This window comes from Bos indicus, chromosome 5, assembly GCF_029378745.1.
Source record: "Bos indicus isolate NIAB-ARS_2022 breed Sahiwal x Tharparkar chromosome 5, NIAB-ARS_B.indTharparkar_mat_pri_1.0, whole genome shotgun sequence".
In the NCBI taxonomy this organism is placed as follows: domain Eukaryota; kingdom Metazoa; phylum Chordata; class Mammalia; order Artiodactyla; family Bovidae; genus Bos; species Bos indicus.
This window is the reverse complement of record NC_091764.1, coordinates 89,144,253-89,164,353: the sequence shown is the minus strand read 5'-3', so window position 1 is coordinate 89,164,353 and position 20,101 is coordinate 89,144,253. Positions and strand designations below refer to the sequence as shown.

At 37.8% G+C, this 20,101-nt stretch overlaps 1 protein-coding gene across 3 annotated transcripts in view; it reads left to right on the top strand.

Moving 5' to 3' along the window:
* Nucleotides 1–20,101, top strand: part of PDE3A (phosphodiesterase 3A) — a 370,054-nt gene that overhangs the window by 298,389 nt on the left and 51,564 nt on the right. For all 3 annotated transcript variants that reach the window (XM_019961483.2, XM_019961484.2, XM_070789996.1), the window contains exons 4-5: nt 1,962–2,116; nt 9,286–9,410. In XM_019961483.2, the coding sequence (XP_019817042.2) occupies nt 1,962–2,116; nt 9,286–9,410 (280 nt within the window). The remainder of the gene's footprint in view (nt 1–1,961; nt 2,117–9,285; nt 9,411–20,101) is intronic.

Here is a 20,101-nt window from a genome sequence, read left to right as displayed (position 1 = left end):
ACTCATTTTCACTATATTGATTCTTCCAATCCATGAACATGGTATATTTCTCCATCTATTGGTATCCTCTTTGATTTCTTTCACCAGTGTTTTATAGTTTTCTATATATTTTCAGTTATTTAAAGTAGAAGTTGGCCTTAGTGATTCATGTATTTTCTTCTTTTTACATATAAGATATGAGAATTTTACAAAAGTGAGCTGTAGGGAGTAGAGTTCTGCCTCCAGTTTAGACCTCAGTGTTAGTTGAAAACAAGTCATGTTAAAGACGAAAAAAAAAGGAAAAGAACCAGAATTTCAGTGGTCTCAGGTATATCCAACACAGTTCTTTATTTGGTAAATAAGCAGCTGTGCCCTGGAGCTGATGGTCAGTCAGTAACATCTGTGTTCTTGCCATTGTGGGTCTCTGGACTCAGGACTGTGTCCTTCAAGTAACTTTGTCAATTAGGTGTTTTTTAAGTTTCCTTTGAACATCTACTTCTCTGAGAAATATAGGGCTAACATGATATGAAAATAAATGGATGGCGAAAGAGAAACTGATTCCTTTGGGTCTCAAAATAGACACAGAGTCAGTGACAGATTTACAGACAAGAATCCTGATATTTACATTGCTTGACATTTTCTCTTCCTGTTGAATTCCCTCCTAGGGTATATATCTTTAAGAGATTTTGGAAACTATTTAATATCAGAGTTATTCTTGAATCCCAAGGTGCCATATACTTAATTCTCAAAGCTTTTACTGTCTTCAGGAAGAGCAGACTCTTTGTTAAACTCTGCTTGCACAATTGTTCTTCTAGGAGTCACCAGCCACAAATAAAATAATGAGCTCCTACCTCATCATTATTGCTGTAGTTGTATTAGATTACCTTCCCTTTCATTTTTAAGGTTAAGACTCTCTTTGGAGGGTCATTGTTCATCCTGGTGAACTCAGAATCATGCCTGAGTGCTGAGGGTGTCACAAATCCCACTTAGGCTATGGTAGGAGAAGAAATGACAAAGAGGGGAATCGCAGGTCAACTAGCAGAGTCTTCTGTTAAGAGGTGTTCATCACCACAGTGCACCAGACATGCAGGGGAGCCCCCAGTTCTGGGAACTCAGGTTCTTGGAGGACTTCTACCCTCCCTCCCAAAGACCTGGTTATAGACTAAACTTGAGTTGGTCAAAGAGGGGGCCTAGTCAGCAGACTACTTTGCCTTTGAGACCAGAGAAAAAGAGTGGAGGGCAGGCTGGGGGACTTGGGCACATTCTCCTCCCTGGGAGGGGCTGGGGTGAATGGTGGTTTGCATGGTGAACCATGCCCACTTCCTGTTTGCTGTCCTTCACTTTCTTGCTGCACCTTTCTCAGTCTCTTCACACCCAGTCCTGGTCTGTCCCAGTCAGCTCTTCTGTTCAGGTTTAGTGGTTTGTAGAAATTATACTTTCCTTTCAAAAAAAAAAAGATGTTCATCCTAATGACATTACCCAAATGCCTGTCTGTCTTAAGTCATATTAACCACAAGAGAGGTGGTACATCTTGTGAGTTACACTCTTACCTTTAGGTCCCATCATTTCTAAATCAAGGATTAAATCAATTAAATCAATAAACACTTTGGTATAACAACAGTTGTGCTAGTTAATAGAAATGCAGCTCATAATAAGTTATATATTAATATTTATAGGTATGTAAGCCCTGTTGGACAAATATGACAATAAAATTAGCCCAAAATGGCTCTCATTTCTCATAATCCATTTTTATATAATCATTGAAATGAAGGTCCCAAAATGTTATTTTTATAACATTAATTGATTTTGGCCAGAGTTCCTTATTGAATTTCTGAGTGCCCAAATTTTAGAGATATGATATTCAACCAATATAGTTTAATATATTCATTGCTAATTAAAAACTCATTTTCTTTCATTATATTACATAGAAGTTAGTGATAGGAAATATGCTTGGTAATAAAATCAATGTTCCTTCTTCCCAGCGCCTGAGGAGGAGTTTGCCCCCCGGTTTGCTGAGACGAGTTTCATCAACTTGGACCACCACCACTTCTGCCACAGGTCTGCCCACTTTGGAGCCTGCCCCTGTCCGGAGGGACCGTAGTGCCAGCATCAAGCTGCATGAAGCACCTTCATCCAGGTTAGGTGATGTTCCTGTTGGGTTCATGTTTCTAGGAGAAGTTCCTTATCAAAAATTAATTATAAATTACAGGGGATTACAAAACAGACATAGACTCCTAGAGTTAGAAAATGAGCTTATGGTTTCCAGGGGGGAGGGAAGGATGGAAGGAAGGGACAGTTAGGGAGTTTCAGATGGACATGTACACACTGCTGTATTTAAGACGGATAACTCACAAGGTCCTACTACATGCACAGGAAACTCTGCTCAGTGTTGTGGCAGCCTGGATGGGAAGGGAGCATGGGGAAGAATGGATACTAGTATATGCATGGCTGAGTTCCTTTGCTGTGCACCTAAACTATCACAACATTGTTAACTGGCTATACCGCAGTACAAAATGAAAAGTTAAAAAATATATATATATATAAAAGTAAAATATAGTAGCATCCAAAGTGATTGTTTACTTAATTATGAAAAATGATCATTAATAAAGATTTATAATATATGGCAAAAAAAATTACAGGGGAAGGGAGGCCCAAAAGATTATAATTGATTTGAGGCCCACTTTGAAACTGAAAAAGGTATTTGGTTTAAATCTAGAGCAGTATAGGGATTGATATCAGATAATTATGCTTAAATGTTATTGTATGGCCTTAAGTATAAATGGGGACAGTGACTTGAAGTGATGTCTGCTACTGTATATTTGGATGGGTAAAGTTGAACCCAGAATAAAGACAGACTAGATTTTACCTGGACTGAGATCTGTGTTGGATTTTTACATCAAATGTATCCAACCTAACATTTGCAAATGATTGTTAGATTTCCCCCAGTTCACCAGACCAGCTCTGCTGGCATTATTTGAAGGGCAGAAAATCAGATCAAAGGTAGTTCATTCTAAGAGCAACTAAATATGTTCAAACAGTTTTTAACTTAAACTTTATTTAGACAGTGAACAGATTGGTGATTGTCAGAGGCAGAGGTTCAGGGTAGCCAAAATGAGTGAAGGGGATCAAAACTTGCAGTTATAAAATAATTAAGTTGTGGGAATGTACAGCATGGTGACTATAGTTAATGATACTATATTGTATATTTGAAAGTTGCTAAGAGAATAGATGTTAAAAGTCCTCATCAGAAGAAAAAAAAAATGTACAAAGATGTTTGTTGAGACTCATGGACTGTCCATGGCATTCTGCAAGCCAGAATACTTGAACAGGTAGCCATTCCCTTCTCCAGGGGATCTTCCCAACCCAGTACTCCTGCATTGCAGGTGGATTCTTTACCATCTAAGCCACCAGATGGATATTAACTAGACTTATTGGGCTTCCCAGATAGCTCAGCTGGTAAAGAATTTGCCTGCAATGCAGAGATCCCAGTTCAATTCCTGAGTTGGGAAGTTCCCCTGGAGAAGGGATAGGCTTAACTCACTCCAGTATTCTTGGGCTTCCCTGGTGGCTCAGATGATGAAGAATCCAACTGCAATGCAGGAAACCTGGGTTTGATCCCTGGGTTGGGAAGATCCCTGGAGGAGGAAATGGCAAGCGACTCTAGCATTCTTGCCTGGAGAATCCCCATGAACAGAGGAGCCTGGTGAGCTACAGTCCATGGGGTCACAAAGAGTCGATACAACTAAGCACACAGCACATTGTGGTGATCATTTCACAGTATATACAAATATCAAATCATCATGTTATGTGCCTAAAACAAATATAATGTTATATTTTGATTGTACATCAATAAAAATAAATAGAATACAATTTACTTAGAATATTAATTCTAATTTTACAAAGTGGTTAAAAAATCAGAATTACCAAAGCTAAAGAAAAGATAATACTAAGATCTAGAAAGAGTTTTGAAGAAAACATCATCATGAGAGAAATTCTTTCAGAGAAAGCTACTGCGTTTGTCCTTTTCTATTTGGCATAGAAATAACATACTTTATGTGAATAATAATTATGAGAACACTTACCATGTATGATTTCAGGTTTTTGAAACAATTACATCAGTTTTATTAATGATCTAATGACTGAAAAATTACCATATCTTTATTGAACTACATGATGACAATATTAGATGTGATTTTCTTTTGACCCTGGCTTTGAATATAAAGCCCCATTCTGAAATTGGCAAAGAAATGGAATTTTTAATGACTGCTAACTTTTCCTGCTTTCTTACTTAAAAACATAATTGGTTTCTTTCATGTTAAATATTATTGATGATCTAATAAACCTATAGAATCAGAAGCAAGCATGAATGATTCTTTCTTTCACATGAGTTCACATAATGTTTGTGAAACTTCAAAACATCACCATAGGAGGATGTTAATCTGTTTCATGAACATTTCCTGAAGTTCAAAATTATAGGTCACTAATAATATTTTCCCATGAAAATATTGACTGTTGACTTTTATAGCAGCAAATACTTATAAGTGGTAGGAAATTATAGTTATGTATTTGTTGCTTAAAAACATGAATTTTATGTTCTTGGTATATATCTTTAGAGAGGTTGTCTATTTTATCAGCACACCTTGCCAAGATTCCTGTCATAGTATAGTTAATGCTCCTTTATTTACTATCCATAGAATGATTCTACCAAAAATCCATTCAAGCTTTCTTAAATGTCTCCTTTCTTTCTGTTATTATTTGTTACTTCTCATCAAATTTCATTTCTCCTACTCCTCTCTTCTCTTAGTTAAATGAGATTAGAGGCTGAAACTGAAATCAACATGAGGAACAGGCTTTCAAAAACTTTTATGAGCTTAACTCCTAAGGATTTTGTCATTCTGTTTTATGAAATAAATGCTCCTTATCAACTATTTTCAAAATAGAAAAGGAATGGCATACAATCCCACTCATTCCCTTTTTCCTAAAAGTGCTCATTGATGTCCTGCCTAGGTATGACTTTTCCCACTAACTTACTCTTCCTTAATTTCACTATCCTATTAAAAGTCCTGATATAACATCTGAGAGTGATACAACTTTTTCACCATTATAAAAAAATAATAAATTTAATAAATAGTAATAATATATAATAATAAAATATATTATTTTAAATATATTAAATAAACAAATAAAATAAATATAATAAAATATAATAACAAATAATAATATTTTAATAAAAATAATAATAAATTTAATAAAAAATAATAAAATTCATTCCGAAGAGAATTTAGTCCTTTAAGGGAAAACCATATGTCAGTAAGTAGCAATGGTACCACCACTAAACACAGCTAGTTTGGGTTGACTCATCCTTGGCTGTAGGTGAAAATAGTGAAAAGATGGCCTCAGATATCTCCAGCCCTACTAATAAACCAAAGTTAAAACGTTCTTCAGTTAGACCTGTTGCTAAAACTGACTGATTTCAAAACTGACTTGAGTTTTAATCTTTGAAACTTCTTCCCTGTCAGTCCTTTTACTTCTTCCTTTCCATGTCTGTCTTTTTATTGAGGCTCTTTGAGGACTGCAGTGATCAAAAGAACAAGAGTAGGAAGTGAAAAGTAGAAACAGTTCTCAACTTGTGTTCCTATAGGTGCATAGCTGGATGAGTTACTCCGGGGTGGTTTTAAATCCAGCTGAGTCAAAAGACACTGGACTGAGAGTCAGACGGATCTTGACCCTACCACTCAGAGATGTGTAGCCAGAGCCTTGGTACCCACCAGAAGAAATTCTTCAGGAAAGGGGGAATGATGACACAAGTGGAGTAAAATTAAGTGGAAGGATACCAATAGGTTTTTTATTAAAAAAAAAAAAGTAAGCTTGAGAGAAATTTTAAGTTTGAAATGAATCATACCCTAAGCCTTCCACATTGGCCATGGAAATGACAGCAGGCTGTAAACTCTGTAAAAAAAACTGTTAGGACCTGGTAAGACTTTTAGGACATAGGATGAAGTTTTTATGAGTAGAACTAAGGTGATAAAATCCACTTTTGTAGAGGAGGGTTGAGGTCTTCCACAGCAAACACACAGATAGTTTTTGCATGCTGTGTTAGTGTGGGAAGATCAAGTAGAGGTTCCCCTAAGCTATTTTTCTCACTGGAATTCAAATCATTATATATGAATAAGATCCTAATCACAAAGGCAAAGATCAATAGACAGCTGAAAACTCACACAAAGGAATGCATTTGAAAGTATCTGTAAATTATAAAGTGTGTATGTATGTGTATATATGGACATACATACACATGTACACACATACATATTGATTTGTCATTTTATTGACAATATCTCTTAAGGAATTAATATTTAGCATATTAAGAAAGGATATATGGCTAGGATTTTATTTATCTTAAAGTTCATTAACTTCCCACACATTAAAGATGTGCCATTATTGCACTTTATGAAATTTCTCAAAGTGAGCCTATCTTAAATGTTTTTATTAAAGAAATATAAAATAGAAGTAGTCAGTTTTGAGCTAGCTTTAATAATATAGAGGGCTCCCCTGGTGGCTCAGATGGTAAAGAATCTGCCCACAGTGCAAGAGATCCGGGTTCAGTCCGTGGATCAGGAAGATCTCCTGGAAAAGGGAATGGCTACCCACTCCGGTATTCTTGCCTAGAAAATTCCATGGACAAAGGAGCCTGGCAGGCTATAATCTATGGGGTCACAGAGACTCAGACGCAACTGAGTGGCTAATGCACTTTTAATAATGTAACTCTTTAAAGTATTAAAAAATAAATTCAGTTAATATTAAGGTCTTTTTAAAAGCCTACATAGAAAAGTCACTATCTGTTTATTATACAGTATGCTGAGAAGACATGTAGGCCTCATAAACATTACATACAGTGTCTTCACAGTAAGTCTCACACATCAATCAATCCAGCAAAAGTAGTTGACAGGGAATAGTGGTATCAGGAAATAGTTGATATAGTTATCTATCTCAGATTCAAAGTTTTCTTTGATATTATTGTTTCAAAATTCCAGACATTTGTGAGTTGCCTAGAATGAGATTTCCAAGAAGGATATGAAACAAATATTATCTTGTAGGCTATCCTTAATTGTATTTGATAATTGCTGGAACTCATTCCACTTTTCAAATGCTATTTAAAGTAAAGAGAAAAGATGAAATTTTAAAATATCTGGCTCAACAGTTGAAGAAAAATCTCTCTGAAAAGGATAAAGGAGATGAAATGAGGTAATTAGTAGCAGAATGTCACATAAGACTGAACACAGGTAACAGATCTTTCCCATCAGTAAATTTGCTAATAATCGAAGAACAGAGGCAGTAGCCAAGCAAATGCTCAGCATCTTCCTCTTTGAGAGGTCTCAAACTGGTAGTGCAGCATACCCTAAAAGTCCTGTTATTTCACCTTAGCACATGTTCTAGTTTGGACTTAATATGCAGAATTGTAAGCAATACACACATCATGATGCTTTCACAAAGAATGCCATTTTGGTTATAGCTCAGTTCAGTAGCTTAGTTCAGTAGCTTAGTTGTGTCCGACTCTTTGTGACCCCAGGGACTGCAACACACCAGGCTTCCCTGTCCATGAGCATGCTCAAACTCATGTCCATTGAGTCGGTGATGCCATCCAACCATCTCATACTCTGTCATCCCCTTCTCCTTCTGCCCTCAATCTTTCCCAGCATCAGGGTCTTTTCCAGTGAGTCAGTTCTTTGCATCAGGTGGCCAAAGTATTGGAGCTTCAGCTTCAGCATCAGTCCTTCCAACTAATATTCAGGACTGATTTCCTTTAGGATGGACTGGTAGGGTCTCCTTGCAGTCCAAGGGACTCTAAAGCGTCTTCTCCAGCACCACAGTTCAAAAGCATCAATTCTTTGGTGCTCAGCTTTCTTTATGGTCCAACTCTCACATCCATACATGACTACTGGAAAAACCATAACTTTATTTTGACTATTTTGATCATAGAACACCTCCAAATTATACCTCATTAACTATATAACTTATATGACAATCTCTACTCATTAATGACCCCATAATTCCATCCATTTCAGCTTTATTTACAATAAGCCACTCAAAGAGACCAGGTACATCCTGCTTACACTGCCAGTCTAAGATTGGCCAAGGATCAGATTGTCCAGTTACTATCACGCAAGTTATAGATTTTATGCATTACCAAATTTACTAATGCTCAAAAACACACCGATGTTAGCAAAATACAAACCAAAACATAAAGCAGACACTTTTACTCCCATCCAAGTACTAACCAGGCCCTACCCTGCTTAGCTTCTGAGATCAGACAAGATCCGACATGTTCAGGGTGGTATGGCTGTAGACTACACACTTTTCCTTTGGAGCAAACCAAGACAGTCTATATGGCTTCCCGGAATATTTTTTTCTCTGAAATTACAATAGATTCTGTTTCAGATTCAGAATGTATGGTTTTGAGCAGTGCCTACAGATAAATTTCGGTCTGAAACAGCTCTAAAATGTATATCCATTAGTTACATGGATTTTTTGTAGTGTTCTTCATCCCAACCTTCCAGTTTGATTTATGATTTATTTAAAATGATTACAGGTTTATTTACAATAATACCTAGACAGAGCAAGGATATCCTGCTAAAAACATTCCCTCGAGTGAAGACTCACTGCCATTACCTTTCTCCTAGGAAATAGCATCAGTGCTACCTTTAGTAGCAGGCCCATTAGTATCTACAAGGGAATTTGTCTCATCATTCCATTCTTTACAGGGTATCACCAGAAAAAGAAATGGTTGGTTAAAGACCTGTCATTAACCTTTTCCTTCAAGATACTGCAAGAATATTGTCTTTGAATGATAAGTACTTGCATTTCTTAATTTAGTTACACCAAGAATAATAAATTAAAAAGAGTATATAAGAAAGCATCATGTCATTCATACCTAATGTAAGTTCACCTGCATCTTAAAGTTAGTTTGCCATGTTTTTAGAAAATCTTTGAGGAATATGATTATGGAAATAGAATGAGAAGGTGTTGGATACCGAGTAATTGAATGAACAGTAAAGCTCTCTTTTTGTCTTGGTTAACCCAGTATCCTTGAAGAGTATGTCCTGTGACCCTGTAGCACAGACTGAATTCAGATAACCTAGTTTGTCACTAGGTTAGTGACTAGGTTTGGAAGTCAAGTGGTTCTGTCACTGAACCTGGACCATGACTCAGATTGAAACTATTATGAAAACGGTGGTTGGGTTCTGGTAAGGTCTGCCCCAGTAATCAAAGGATAGTTTCTTCATTTTTCTTTATACCTTGTCTTTACAGTGCTATTAATCCAGATTCTTGGAAAAACCCAGTGATGATGACTCTCACCAAAAGCAGATCCTTCACTTCATCCTACGCTGTTTCTGCCTCTAACCATGTAAAGGCTAAAAAGCAAAATCGACCAGGTAAAGAACTTACTGAGGAGAGAGCTAACACTCACTCACTGAGTGTGCCATCATGGAATGAACTAAGCTTTAAGTGTTGCAACACTCAGATGTGTTTGGTTTGACTCTTCTAAAAACAAAAAAGCCTCATTAACCAATTAGTTACTGAAATTTCCAGTTTATAGGATGATGCAGATTCTTTTAAGATAGCTGCACCAAATATCCCATCTTGAATTTACTGGATGAATATTAAATCAGTGTAACTATGAGTAGGCAAGCTTTATCTTATTAATATAAAAGATAATGAAGTACTTATGAAATTTCAATTTTATTTTTAGTTTGTTAAAAAATATTTTCCAGAAGTATGATATTTATAAGTTCTAGGAAATGCTTCATTTACTATACATACTATAATTTTTCAAAGAAATTCTTGCTCCATGTCACTTACCTGCACACACCCCCAATATAAAAATACAAAAGGAAGAGGTATGTAAATTCAGAGAAAATACAATCCAAGACCTTTGACAGCCCTTTGAAAAACCTCAAAAATCAGCAACCAAAAAACCCAGGAGTAACATGGGTGGTAGGTTTTCCTTCTCTTTTAAACCAGGTACAGAACGAAACTTAATGTGATTTCTCCTGTCTAGGATCTGCATGGGGCTTTTCAGGTTGGTGTCAATGTACCCTCTGTGCTTCGAAGTATCAGTTTTTTCTTTCCCTCAAGCGTCACTTAATAAATATGTATGGAGTGTTCACTATCCAGAGATACTATCTGACACTGAAATAGTTTGAAGAATGCGGCAGTGATGAAACCAGACCCTATTTCTCCTTTCACAGAATTCTCACTTACATTCAAGTGGAGCGTATAAACAGATATAGAGTATAAGCTATTAGTATATATATATATATATATATATATATATATATATATATATATAGTGTTCTAAAGGCTATGATAAGAAAGTGAGGGAAAACTTTCAAAGAATTAAAGAGATATAAAACCCAGTGTGTGGATGGAAAGCTTCAACAATTTAAGATTCTAAATGATGACTGGCAAAGCTAACAAGCAGAAAGGGAGAGCAGTGAATGCAGAGAGGGAGATAAAAGCAGGTCTGTGGACAGAGGCCAGATGGAAGCCAGGAGCTTTGGCAAGGAGTTTAGGTATCAATGAAGTTTCAGGTAGGAATGTATCTGTAGAATAATTCGGGGAAGATGACCTTATTTAATCAGAATCTGTGATAATTCAAAACTGAAATAGTTTGTCAGATTCTATCTCCAAATTGGCCTCATCCTTAAATCCCAATTGAGAGTCTGGGGTATTTCCTCTGACCTTTCCTTCCTGGAGGGTTCCTTGTTGGTTCAGTGGTAGAGAATATGCCTGCCAATGCAGGAGACACAGGTTCTATCCCTGGGTTGGGAAGATCCTCTGGAGAAGGAAGTGGCATCCCACTCCAGTATTCTTCCTTGAGAAATCCCATGGGTAAAGGAGCCTAGTGGGCTATAGTCCATGGGGTCGCAGAAGAGTCAGACATGACTTAGTGACTAAACAACAATAGCAATTCCTTCTTGGAATGTTCTCATTCCAAGTTTTCATCTCTCAGCATTGTAGAAAGCCTTGCTGAGATTTTTCAGTAGCTCCCTGCTTAGCTTCTTAATCTCCTGCCTTTATCGCAGCTCAGGAATTCACCAAATAGCTCAAGGGGAAAGCTGCCCTCTTCCCACTGGGCTGTTAGACATTCAAGTCCTGGCTGCCATGGCAGCCCCAAACTCCAGTATTTGTGTCATCAGCCTTATGACGTTACTAAAAGCTCTGTTGGCTTGCCTTCCTAATAGCTGCATCCATCTGCCTGGATTCTTAGCCTTTTGTTCCATGCCAGTGGTCAATAAATAATGCTCTGGATGGAAGAACATTTTGCAGGATTTTGGCTCACCCTTCTGAGGGTCTCTTCTATTTGGAAACCTATCTCTCCAAGTTGGTTGCCTTGCTATGATAGCTTTTTTATTTTAACTCAGCTTTTCTATTCATTCTCAAAGAACAAATAGATGGATTTACTGCAAATTATTGCATTATAGCCAGAAGCAGAAGTCCTGAAATGGTAGTGTTTCTATGAGGGTTAGAGAACCAGTACTCACATTCCACTAATATTTCAAGAGGCTACCTTGGAATATAAGCTTAATTTTAAACAGCACAACTTAAGGAAGGACTTCTGTTGTTTCTTCCATCTAGAAGAGAAAATTTAGTACTTTCTTTCCCCTTTGATCACCTAGTTTATACTGGTAACTGTTGAAACTATTCTTCCTGGGTAGCTCAGCTGTGAAACAATCTGCCTGCAATGCAGGAAACCTGGGTTCAATCCCTGGGTTGGGAAGATCCCCTGGAGAAAGGCATGGCAACCCACTCCAGTATTCTTGCCTGGAGGATTCCATAGACAGGGGAGCCTGGAAGGCTACAGTCCATGGATTGCTAAGTGTTGGACATGACTGAGTGACAAAAACTTTGGCTTAAATCTCTACTGGTGAGCATATGAAGACAATTCCTCCAGAAAATACCATTTTAGTGGCATGAAATTACTGAAAGAAATCCCTAAAGGCAATCTGGTTTTCCAGAAATTAATCTGGTCCTCTCTGCTCTTTAGAAAAATTTATTATTCTTTTGAATCTTACAAGTCATTCATGACCTGAGGATTAGAATTTATTGTTCATGAGGGTCAGAAACAGGTCTGTGTGGGAAAATATTTAAATAGAGATTGCACTGAGGGCAAATTCAGATGAGCTCAGAAATGCAGAGGCTCATTTGGGACCCCAGCAAGGTGGAAGAACTGAATCTGAGCGTTCCATATTAAACCTGAGACTTTTAAAGGGGCACTTAAGTGTATTATAAAGCAGACATTATTTTGCTGACAAAGGTTCATATAGTCAAAGCTATGGTTTTTCCAGTAGTCGTGTATGAATGTGAAAGTTGGACCATAAAGAAGGTTGAGCACAGAAGAATTCTTGCTTTCAATCTGCAGTATTGGATAAGACTGTTGAGAGTCCCTTGGACATCAAGGAGATCAATCCAGTCAATCCTAAAGGAAATAAACCCTGAATGTTCATTGGAAGGACTGATGTTGAAGCTGAAACTCCAATACTTTGGCCACCTGATACAAAGAGCTGACTCATTGGAAAAGACCCTGATGATACAAAAAATTGATGGCAGGAGGCTAAGGGGACGACAGAGGATGAGATGGTTGGATGGCATCACTGACTCAGTGAACATGAGCTTCAGCAAGGAAAGCCTGGCATGCTGCAGTCTATGGGGTCACAAAGAGTCAGACAGGATTGAGTGAGTGAACAAGTGACCCTAGTTCAGAGGATGCCTTCAGTTCAGTTCAGTCACTCAGTCATGTCTGACTCTGCAATCCTATGGACTGCAGCACACCAGGCCTCCCTGTTCATCTCCAACTTCCAAAATTTACTCAAACTCGTGTCCATTGAGTTGGTGATGCCATCCAGCCATCTCATCCTCTGTCATCCTCTCCACCTCCCATCTTCAATCTTTCCCAGCATCAGGGTCTTTTCAAATGAGTCAGTTCTTCACATCAGGTGGCCAAAGTATTGGAGTTTCAGCTTCAGCATCAGTCCTTCCAATGAATATTCAGAACTGGTTTCCTTTAGGATGGACTGGTCTCCATGTGGTCCAGGGGACTCTCAAGAGTCTTCTCCAACACCACAGTTCAAAAGCATCAATTCTTCAGCACTCACTTTTCTTTATAGTCCAGCTCTCACATCCATATATGACTACTGGAAAAACCATAGCCTTGACTAGATGGACCTTTGTTGGCAAAGTAATGTCTCTGCTTTTTAATATGCTGTCTAGGTTGGTCATAACTTTTCTTCCAGGGAGCAAGAGTCTTTTAATTTCATGGCTGCAGTCACCATCTGCAGTGATTTTGGAGCCCAAGAAAATAAAGTCTGTCACTATTTCTACTGTTTCCCCATATTTGCAATGAAGTGATGGGACCAGATGCCATGATCTTCGTTTTCTGAATGTTGAGTTTTAAGCCAACTTTTTCACTCTCCTCTTTCACTTTCATCAAGAGGCTCTTTAGTTCTTCGCTTTCTGCCGTAGGGGTGGTGTCATCTGCATATCTGAGGTTATTGATATTTCTCCTGGCAATCTTGATTCCAGCTTGTGCTTCATCCATCCCAGTATTTCTCATGATGTACTCTGCATATAAGTTAAATAAGCAGGGTGAAATGTACAGCCTTGACATACTCCTTTTCCTATTTGGAACCAGTCTGTTGTCCCATGTCCAGTTCTAACTGTTGCTTCCTGACCTGCATATAGATTTCTTAAGAGGCAGGTCAGGAAGGACCCCTTGGCTCCCTACAAAATATGTTTAGGTAATTTTTGGAGGAAAGCATCACCAGTTAACAGCCATGCAGCTTCAACATATAAAATTCAAACCAGCTTGAACTTACAAACCAGATCATTGTAAACATGCAAGGAAATAACACAGGTTAGAAAAACCAGGAAAACAACTGTACAGATCTCTAAAGGTGTTGAGTGGGATGTACCTAGTGGTCCAGTGGCTAAGATTCCATGCTCCCAATGCAGGGGGGCCAAGTTTGGTCCCTGGTCAGGGAACCAGATCCCACATGCTGCAACTGAGACTCTGTGCAGCCAAATAATTTAAAATACATATTAAGTTATTTAAATGACAAAAAAAATACTCAGTTGTTTGAAGAAAAACATGAGGGCATAAAAGATAGAAATGAGAGAAGACATAATTGCAGGGCAGCTAAATGACTTTTGGAAATATAATCAGGGAAATATGACAAGTTAAATGTCATAAAAGACTACTAAAATTTTGGAGAATTAGTAAACTGGAAGGCAGAGAATGTGAAGAAAGTATACGGAATGAAGCTCAGATGAGAAGTTGGAAAATGTAATAGATTCTGAGAGCCTTAGGAGGAGTCATCAGGAAGTCTAATATACATAATCATAGTTTTAGTAGAGGATAGGAAACATAAACTATTTGAGGAGGAAAGGACAAAGAACAAACAATTTAAACATAGACACAGAATAGTGAAATCACAGAATGCCAGAGATGAAAAAAATCTTGAAGTTAGCCAGAGATATGTCCCTTCAGTCAGTCTGAGAGCAAAATTGTTGTAAATAAATGGAGTCAGAAGACAGAAAAATGTTTTCTTCAAAGTTTTGAGAGAATATGATAGTCAACCTAAAATTGTACACCAGGCAAATCTGTTTCGAAAGAGTAGAAATAAATTGAAGACATATTCAGGCAAGTCACAACTTTACCACCTACCAGATCTTAACTAAAGAAGTTTATATTTTAGAAAGAAAAGGAGCAGAGGAAAATTTGTAAGGTATAATAGAAATGATGAACAGATAAATTAGAAAACCATGATTACATTCAAACAAACATGATATGCATAAATAATAGTATTGAGTTGGCCAAAATGTTCATTTGGGTTTTTCCATAAGATGTTACAGAAACACCCAAACTTTTTGGCCAACCCAATATTTTCAGATTGTAGGTATTTTTTAAAAGATTTTTAAGGAAAATAATTAAAATGTGAGACAATAATGACAAGTAACCCAAGGGATGAAGGATGAATTGAAATGTTCTGCACTCTTGTATTGCTCAGAAAACAGACTCAGATGAGGAAACTGAGGCAGAAATGTTGAGTAACTTGCCCAAGGCCACACAATTAATCCAGAATTCTTTCTTTTGTCCTAAAGACTTATTAGAAAAAAAATGGGGATGACAAATTGAGATAACTTAAAATTAGGATTTTTTTTGGTCTTGTCCCTAGCCGAGGACAAGATAATGAAAGGATTTGGTTTTCTGTCTCTCAATTTCTTCATTAGGTCATGAAATTAAAATTCTTAAGATAACATTCTTTATCAACATGATAAAGTCAAGAAGATAGAAATTAATGGTTAGTGTATTCCCTAGAAATAATAGAGCAAATGATGAGACAGACTTGAGGAACAACCTCAGATTCTGTGCCCTGCTCCTGACTTCATATGCCTGTGCTTAAGAAGGGCAACAGGTGAAAGGAAAAGAGGCTCCACAGAGGATACCACAAAGGCAGATGGTAGAGATGAGAGTTGGGCTTCTCAGGTGGCCCAGTGTTAAACAATCCACCTACCAATGCAGGAGATGCAAGAGATGTGGATTCAATCCCTTGGTTGGGAAGATCCCCTGGAGAAGGGAATGGGAACCCACTCCAGTATTCTTGCCTGGAAGATAACATGGAGAGAGGAGCCTGGTGGGCTACAGTCCATGGGGTCACAAAGAGTCGGACACTACTGAATCACACACACACACACACACACACACACAAGGGTCACAGTAACGGCAAGAGCCTCCCACATTCTTGCCTTAAAGTACATAAAACATCTCTGTCATTGATTGGTTTGGGAAGGATTTTGCATTGTGCCATCTTTAGACTGCTCTCACAGCAGAGCTAAATGTTTATAAAGTAACCTATATCCTATGTATGCTGAATTGTTTAAATCCCTGAAAGTCTGCCAAAAGGAAGAAAACTTTCCAAGAGTCAAGAGAGCTGAAACTCAAGTACAGTTCTACCTGATCAGATGGGCCCTTCTGTTTGGGAACTCATCTCCCTGCATGGATGGCTGGTTGGGGGTGATTTGCCAAATAGATGTGATTTAAGTGAGTGTGATGCCCTGCTACACCCACCTCCCCAACCCCCACCCCTGCCCCAGGTTTCAAGAAAATGTGGAAAGAGGCAGAGAAAAGCCCCTTTATGTGGCCAAGAGAGTAAGGAAATGGAATTAAATAAAGTGTGAGGAGGAAAGTAAGAAGCAGTAGGCAGAAGAGATAGGGGGATGCAAGCGTAAACTTAGAGTACAGAAACACTGGAAGATAAACGACCTGTTTTGAGATGGGACTAATGAAATCTGTTCTTTGCGCAAATCAAGTAAACAGTGAGTCCTCTGGCTCCATCCATCAGTATTCATTTAAACAGTTGAAGCACAACCAATTATTATGCAGTTACTAATATAAAATAAATGGATGAAATCACATATGAGTCCTTTGATTAAAGCCTGAAAACAGGAGATATAAATATAATTTATATTTCTGTGTTGCTTTTCTGAGTCGCTGAATATGTAAAAATGCCTTTCTGTCATTCTACTTTTGAAATCTCTCTAATTCATGCTTATCAGAGCTGCAGTGAGTCGTTCCCTTTCCAGATTCTTATAAATTTTATGATTCTGATAATCCTATTGCAATGATTACAGATATCTCTATACCTGAAAGTTAGACTGAGTTTTGCCTATAGAAAATTTGAAATGAGAGACAACTTGAATTATGGCATTGTGATTTTTTTTTCCTTTTTGCATCTGTGTAATTTTACTTTTTGTTTTGGAAAAATATTGGGGCTGTTTTCCTGTGGGTGTGGAGAAGAGGCATGTATTTATCAGACAGGCTGGTCCCTTTTTTGTTCAATGAAAATTAAACAGAATTTTAAAGCACAAACAGATGGATTCACTTAAATCATTTCCCTCCAGTATTGTTTATCATCTCCTTTTGATTGCCCAAAGTTCCTTGTGTCTTGACCCACATTTTCTCATGTTCTCAGGAGCAAGGAATTAAAGACTCAATTACTCAAAGGAGTTGGTACTTTAGAACTTTTTAAAGTTACGTTTTTAATTTTTAAATTTTTAATTTTAAGTATTTCAGTGTAGAGTGGTCTGAATCATCCAAAGAATTGTATTTCATGAGCTGGGTCTTTTTCCTGGAGTCTCTTAAAATTATTCAAGAAAAATGAGGATAAATATGTTTGAGAGCATGCACATTTATCTCAGTCCCTTCATGTGTATGTGTGTGTGTGTATTTGTGTAACATAAGATTGGGTGAGACTTCAGGGGTTATCAGTTCTATCCCTCTAACTTTAGACATGATTACACTTTAAATAATCTTATAAAATAATTTGTTTTTGATGACATATAATAATATCCTTTTCCTGTGAAATAATTTTATTTGCAATCTCTCCTTCTAAGAAAGAGTAGTCTTCCCTCATAGCTCAGTTGGTAAAGAATCCACCTGCAATGCAGGAGATCCTGGTTCGATTCCTGGGTTGGGAAGATCCGCTGGAGAAGGGACAGGCTACCCACTCCAGTATTCTTGGGCTTCCCGTGTGGCTCAGCTGGTAAAGAACCTGCCTGCAATGCGGGAGACCTGGGTTCAATCCCTGGGTTGGGAAGATCTCCTGGAGAAGGGAAAGGCTACCCACTCCAGTATCCTGGCCTGGAGAATTCCATGGACTGTATAGTTCATGGGATCACAAAGAGTCAGACATGACTGAGCGACTTTCACTTCTTTTATTTGATTATTCTCTACATTTGTCATCTCTCCTATTTGAAGACTAATATATGTAAATATATGGCTATTTCCTACAGCATTCCTAACCATTTCTGCTTTTAAAATTTTAAGTAGACTATGATAACACACACTGTGAGAAATAGTTTGGCTTGAGGAAAAAGAAATTTATATGTTTATGCCTTTATCTTCTCACCTGTAGAATAAAATGTTCTTGCTTTTCAGGGGGTTGCCAAGACCCCTGCTTGTTCACATCGTTCAAAATATGTAACCTCACACCCTTGCAGAAGCAAAGTGTTTTTCCTCTGTTACAAGGTTCATTTTAAATTTCATTCCAGGCAGTAAGTCTGGAGTCTTTAGTTCTGCTTATTTGTTTTAAATTTTGTTAATCCCTAAGTTCCAAGAACTCTAATCATTGAGTGGATTTTTAAATTTTTAAGAGCGAATTGCATGTCTCTAAGTGAATCAGCTGGCAGCTATTAAAAATCAACAGTGAAGAAAATCACTCCTCTCATAAATTGCCTTCAGAAAATATATGTGTGCAGACAGAAATGGATCATGTTCCCACAGGCTTTCAACTACTTTTAAAAAGTGCTAGGAAACTATCCCCAAACTCACAATTAGTTATCAGAATAATTAAGAAATTGCCTAAAGCGGTGCCTGTCAGGAGCCTCTTTGGTGTGCCTGTGTGCTCAGTTGTTCATTCACGTCCTGCTCTGTGGACTGTATGGATCATTTGTGACCCCATGGATTGTAGGCACCAGGCTCCTCTGTCCATAGGACTTTTCAGGCAAGAATGCTGTAGTGGGTTGCCATGCCCTCCTCCAGGGAATCTTTCTGACCCAGGGATCGAATTCGCATCTCTTATGTCTCTGGCATTGGCAGGCAGGTTCTTTACCACTAGGGCCACCCAACTGGGACTTTCCTGGTGATCCAGTGGTTAAGACACTGTGCTTCCACTGCAGGGGGCACGGTTTCAATCCCTGCTCAGGAAACTAAGATCTTTCATACCTTGCAATGCAGCTAAACAAAACATACAAAAAACAACCACCACAAAAAAGATAATTCCTTAAAAAAAAAAAAAATGATGCCAGAATTAAAACTTTGCCATGACCTGGCCAGCCCCATGCAACCTTGCCCCACAATCTCTCTGGCCATGTTCCCTTCCCCTCCTTCCTCTTTGCTAACCTGCAGTCACACTGACCTCCTAACTGGTCCTCTGACAACCCCCGGGTAGGTCCCTCTTTCTGGAACATGTTTTCCCCAATACTTGTCTAAATGTCTTCCTTATTTTATCAAGCCTCTGTTCAAATGTTAGCCTTAGGGCATTCTGTCCTTCTTGATCCTCTGTCCTCTGCATTATTTGTTTTCTGGGTATGAAATATATTTACTTATGTGGTGTGTATATATACATATATATTTTTTAATTAGAGGATAATTACTTTACAATATTGTGATAGTTTTTGCCATACATCGACATGAATCAGCCATAGGTATACATATGTCCCCTCCCTCTTGACTCCACCTCCCACCTCCATCCCCATGCCACCCCTCTAGGTTATCACAGAGCACTGACTTTGGGTTCCCTGCATCATACATCGAACTCCCACTGGCTATTTGTTTTACATATAGCAATGTTTATGTTTCAGTGCTATTCTCTCATCATCCCACCTCCTCCTTCCCCCACTGTGTCCAACATGTCTGTGTCTTCTTTGCTGCTATGCAAGTAGGGTGATCAGTACTATCTTTTTAGATTCCATATACATGCATTAATATGCAATATTTGTCTTTCTCTTTCTGACTTAGCTTACTTTGTATAATAGTTGCTTTGTATCAGTTAAAATTCCCTGACTTTCTTTTCTTCCCCAAACCCCTTTCTTCTTCCTCCTTCTCTTCTTTCTCTAGTTTCTGTCTCCCCTGAAAGCTCCAAGAGCAGGGAATTTTCTTTCATTCACTATCGCATCCTTTACTCCCTGGAATGGGGCGCACAATCAATATTTGTTAAATGAACAAATCATTGGGATACTTACTCTGTGCAAATACCTTGATAATCTTTAAACCACATCGAACTAGTATCCAACTCCTTAATGGTTAAGCTGCTTTTCTAAGATTATCTGGAGACTCAGTCGGCCTTAATTTAATAAATAGTCTAAATTAAACTAACACTTTCTAACTTTTCTTATATGACAGCTTATATATTTGTATAATGATATGTGCAAATATGTTAGATAGCTGTGGTGAAATGAAAAGAATTGAGAGGTTTTTGAAATTTGTATTTATTTTATAAAATAAGAAAATCAAATTATATTAGTGATCATAATAAAATTTAATTTATTCTGGAGCACTCAAATT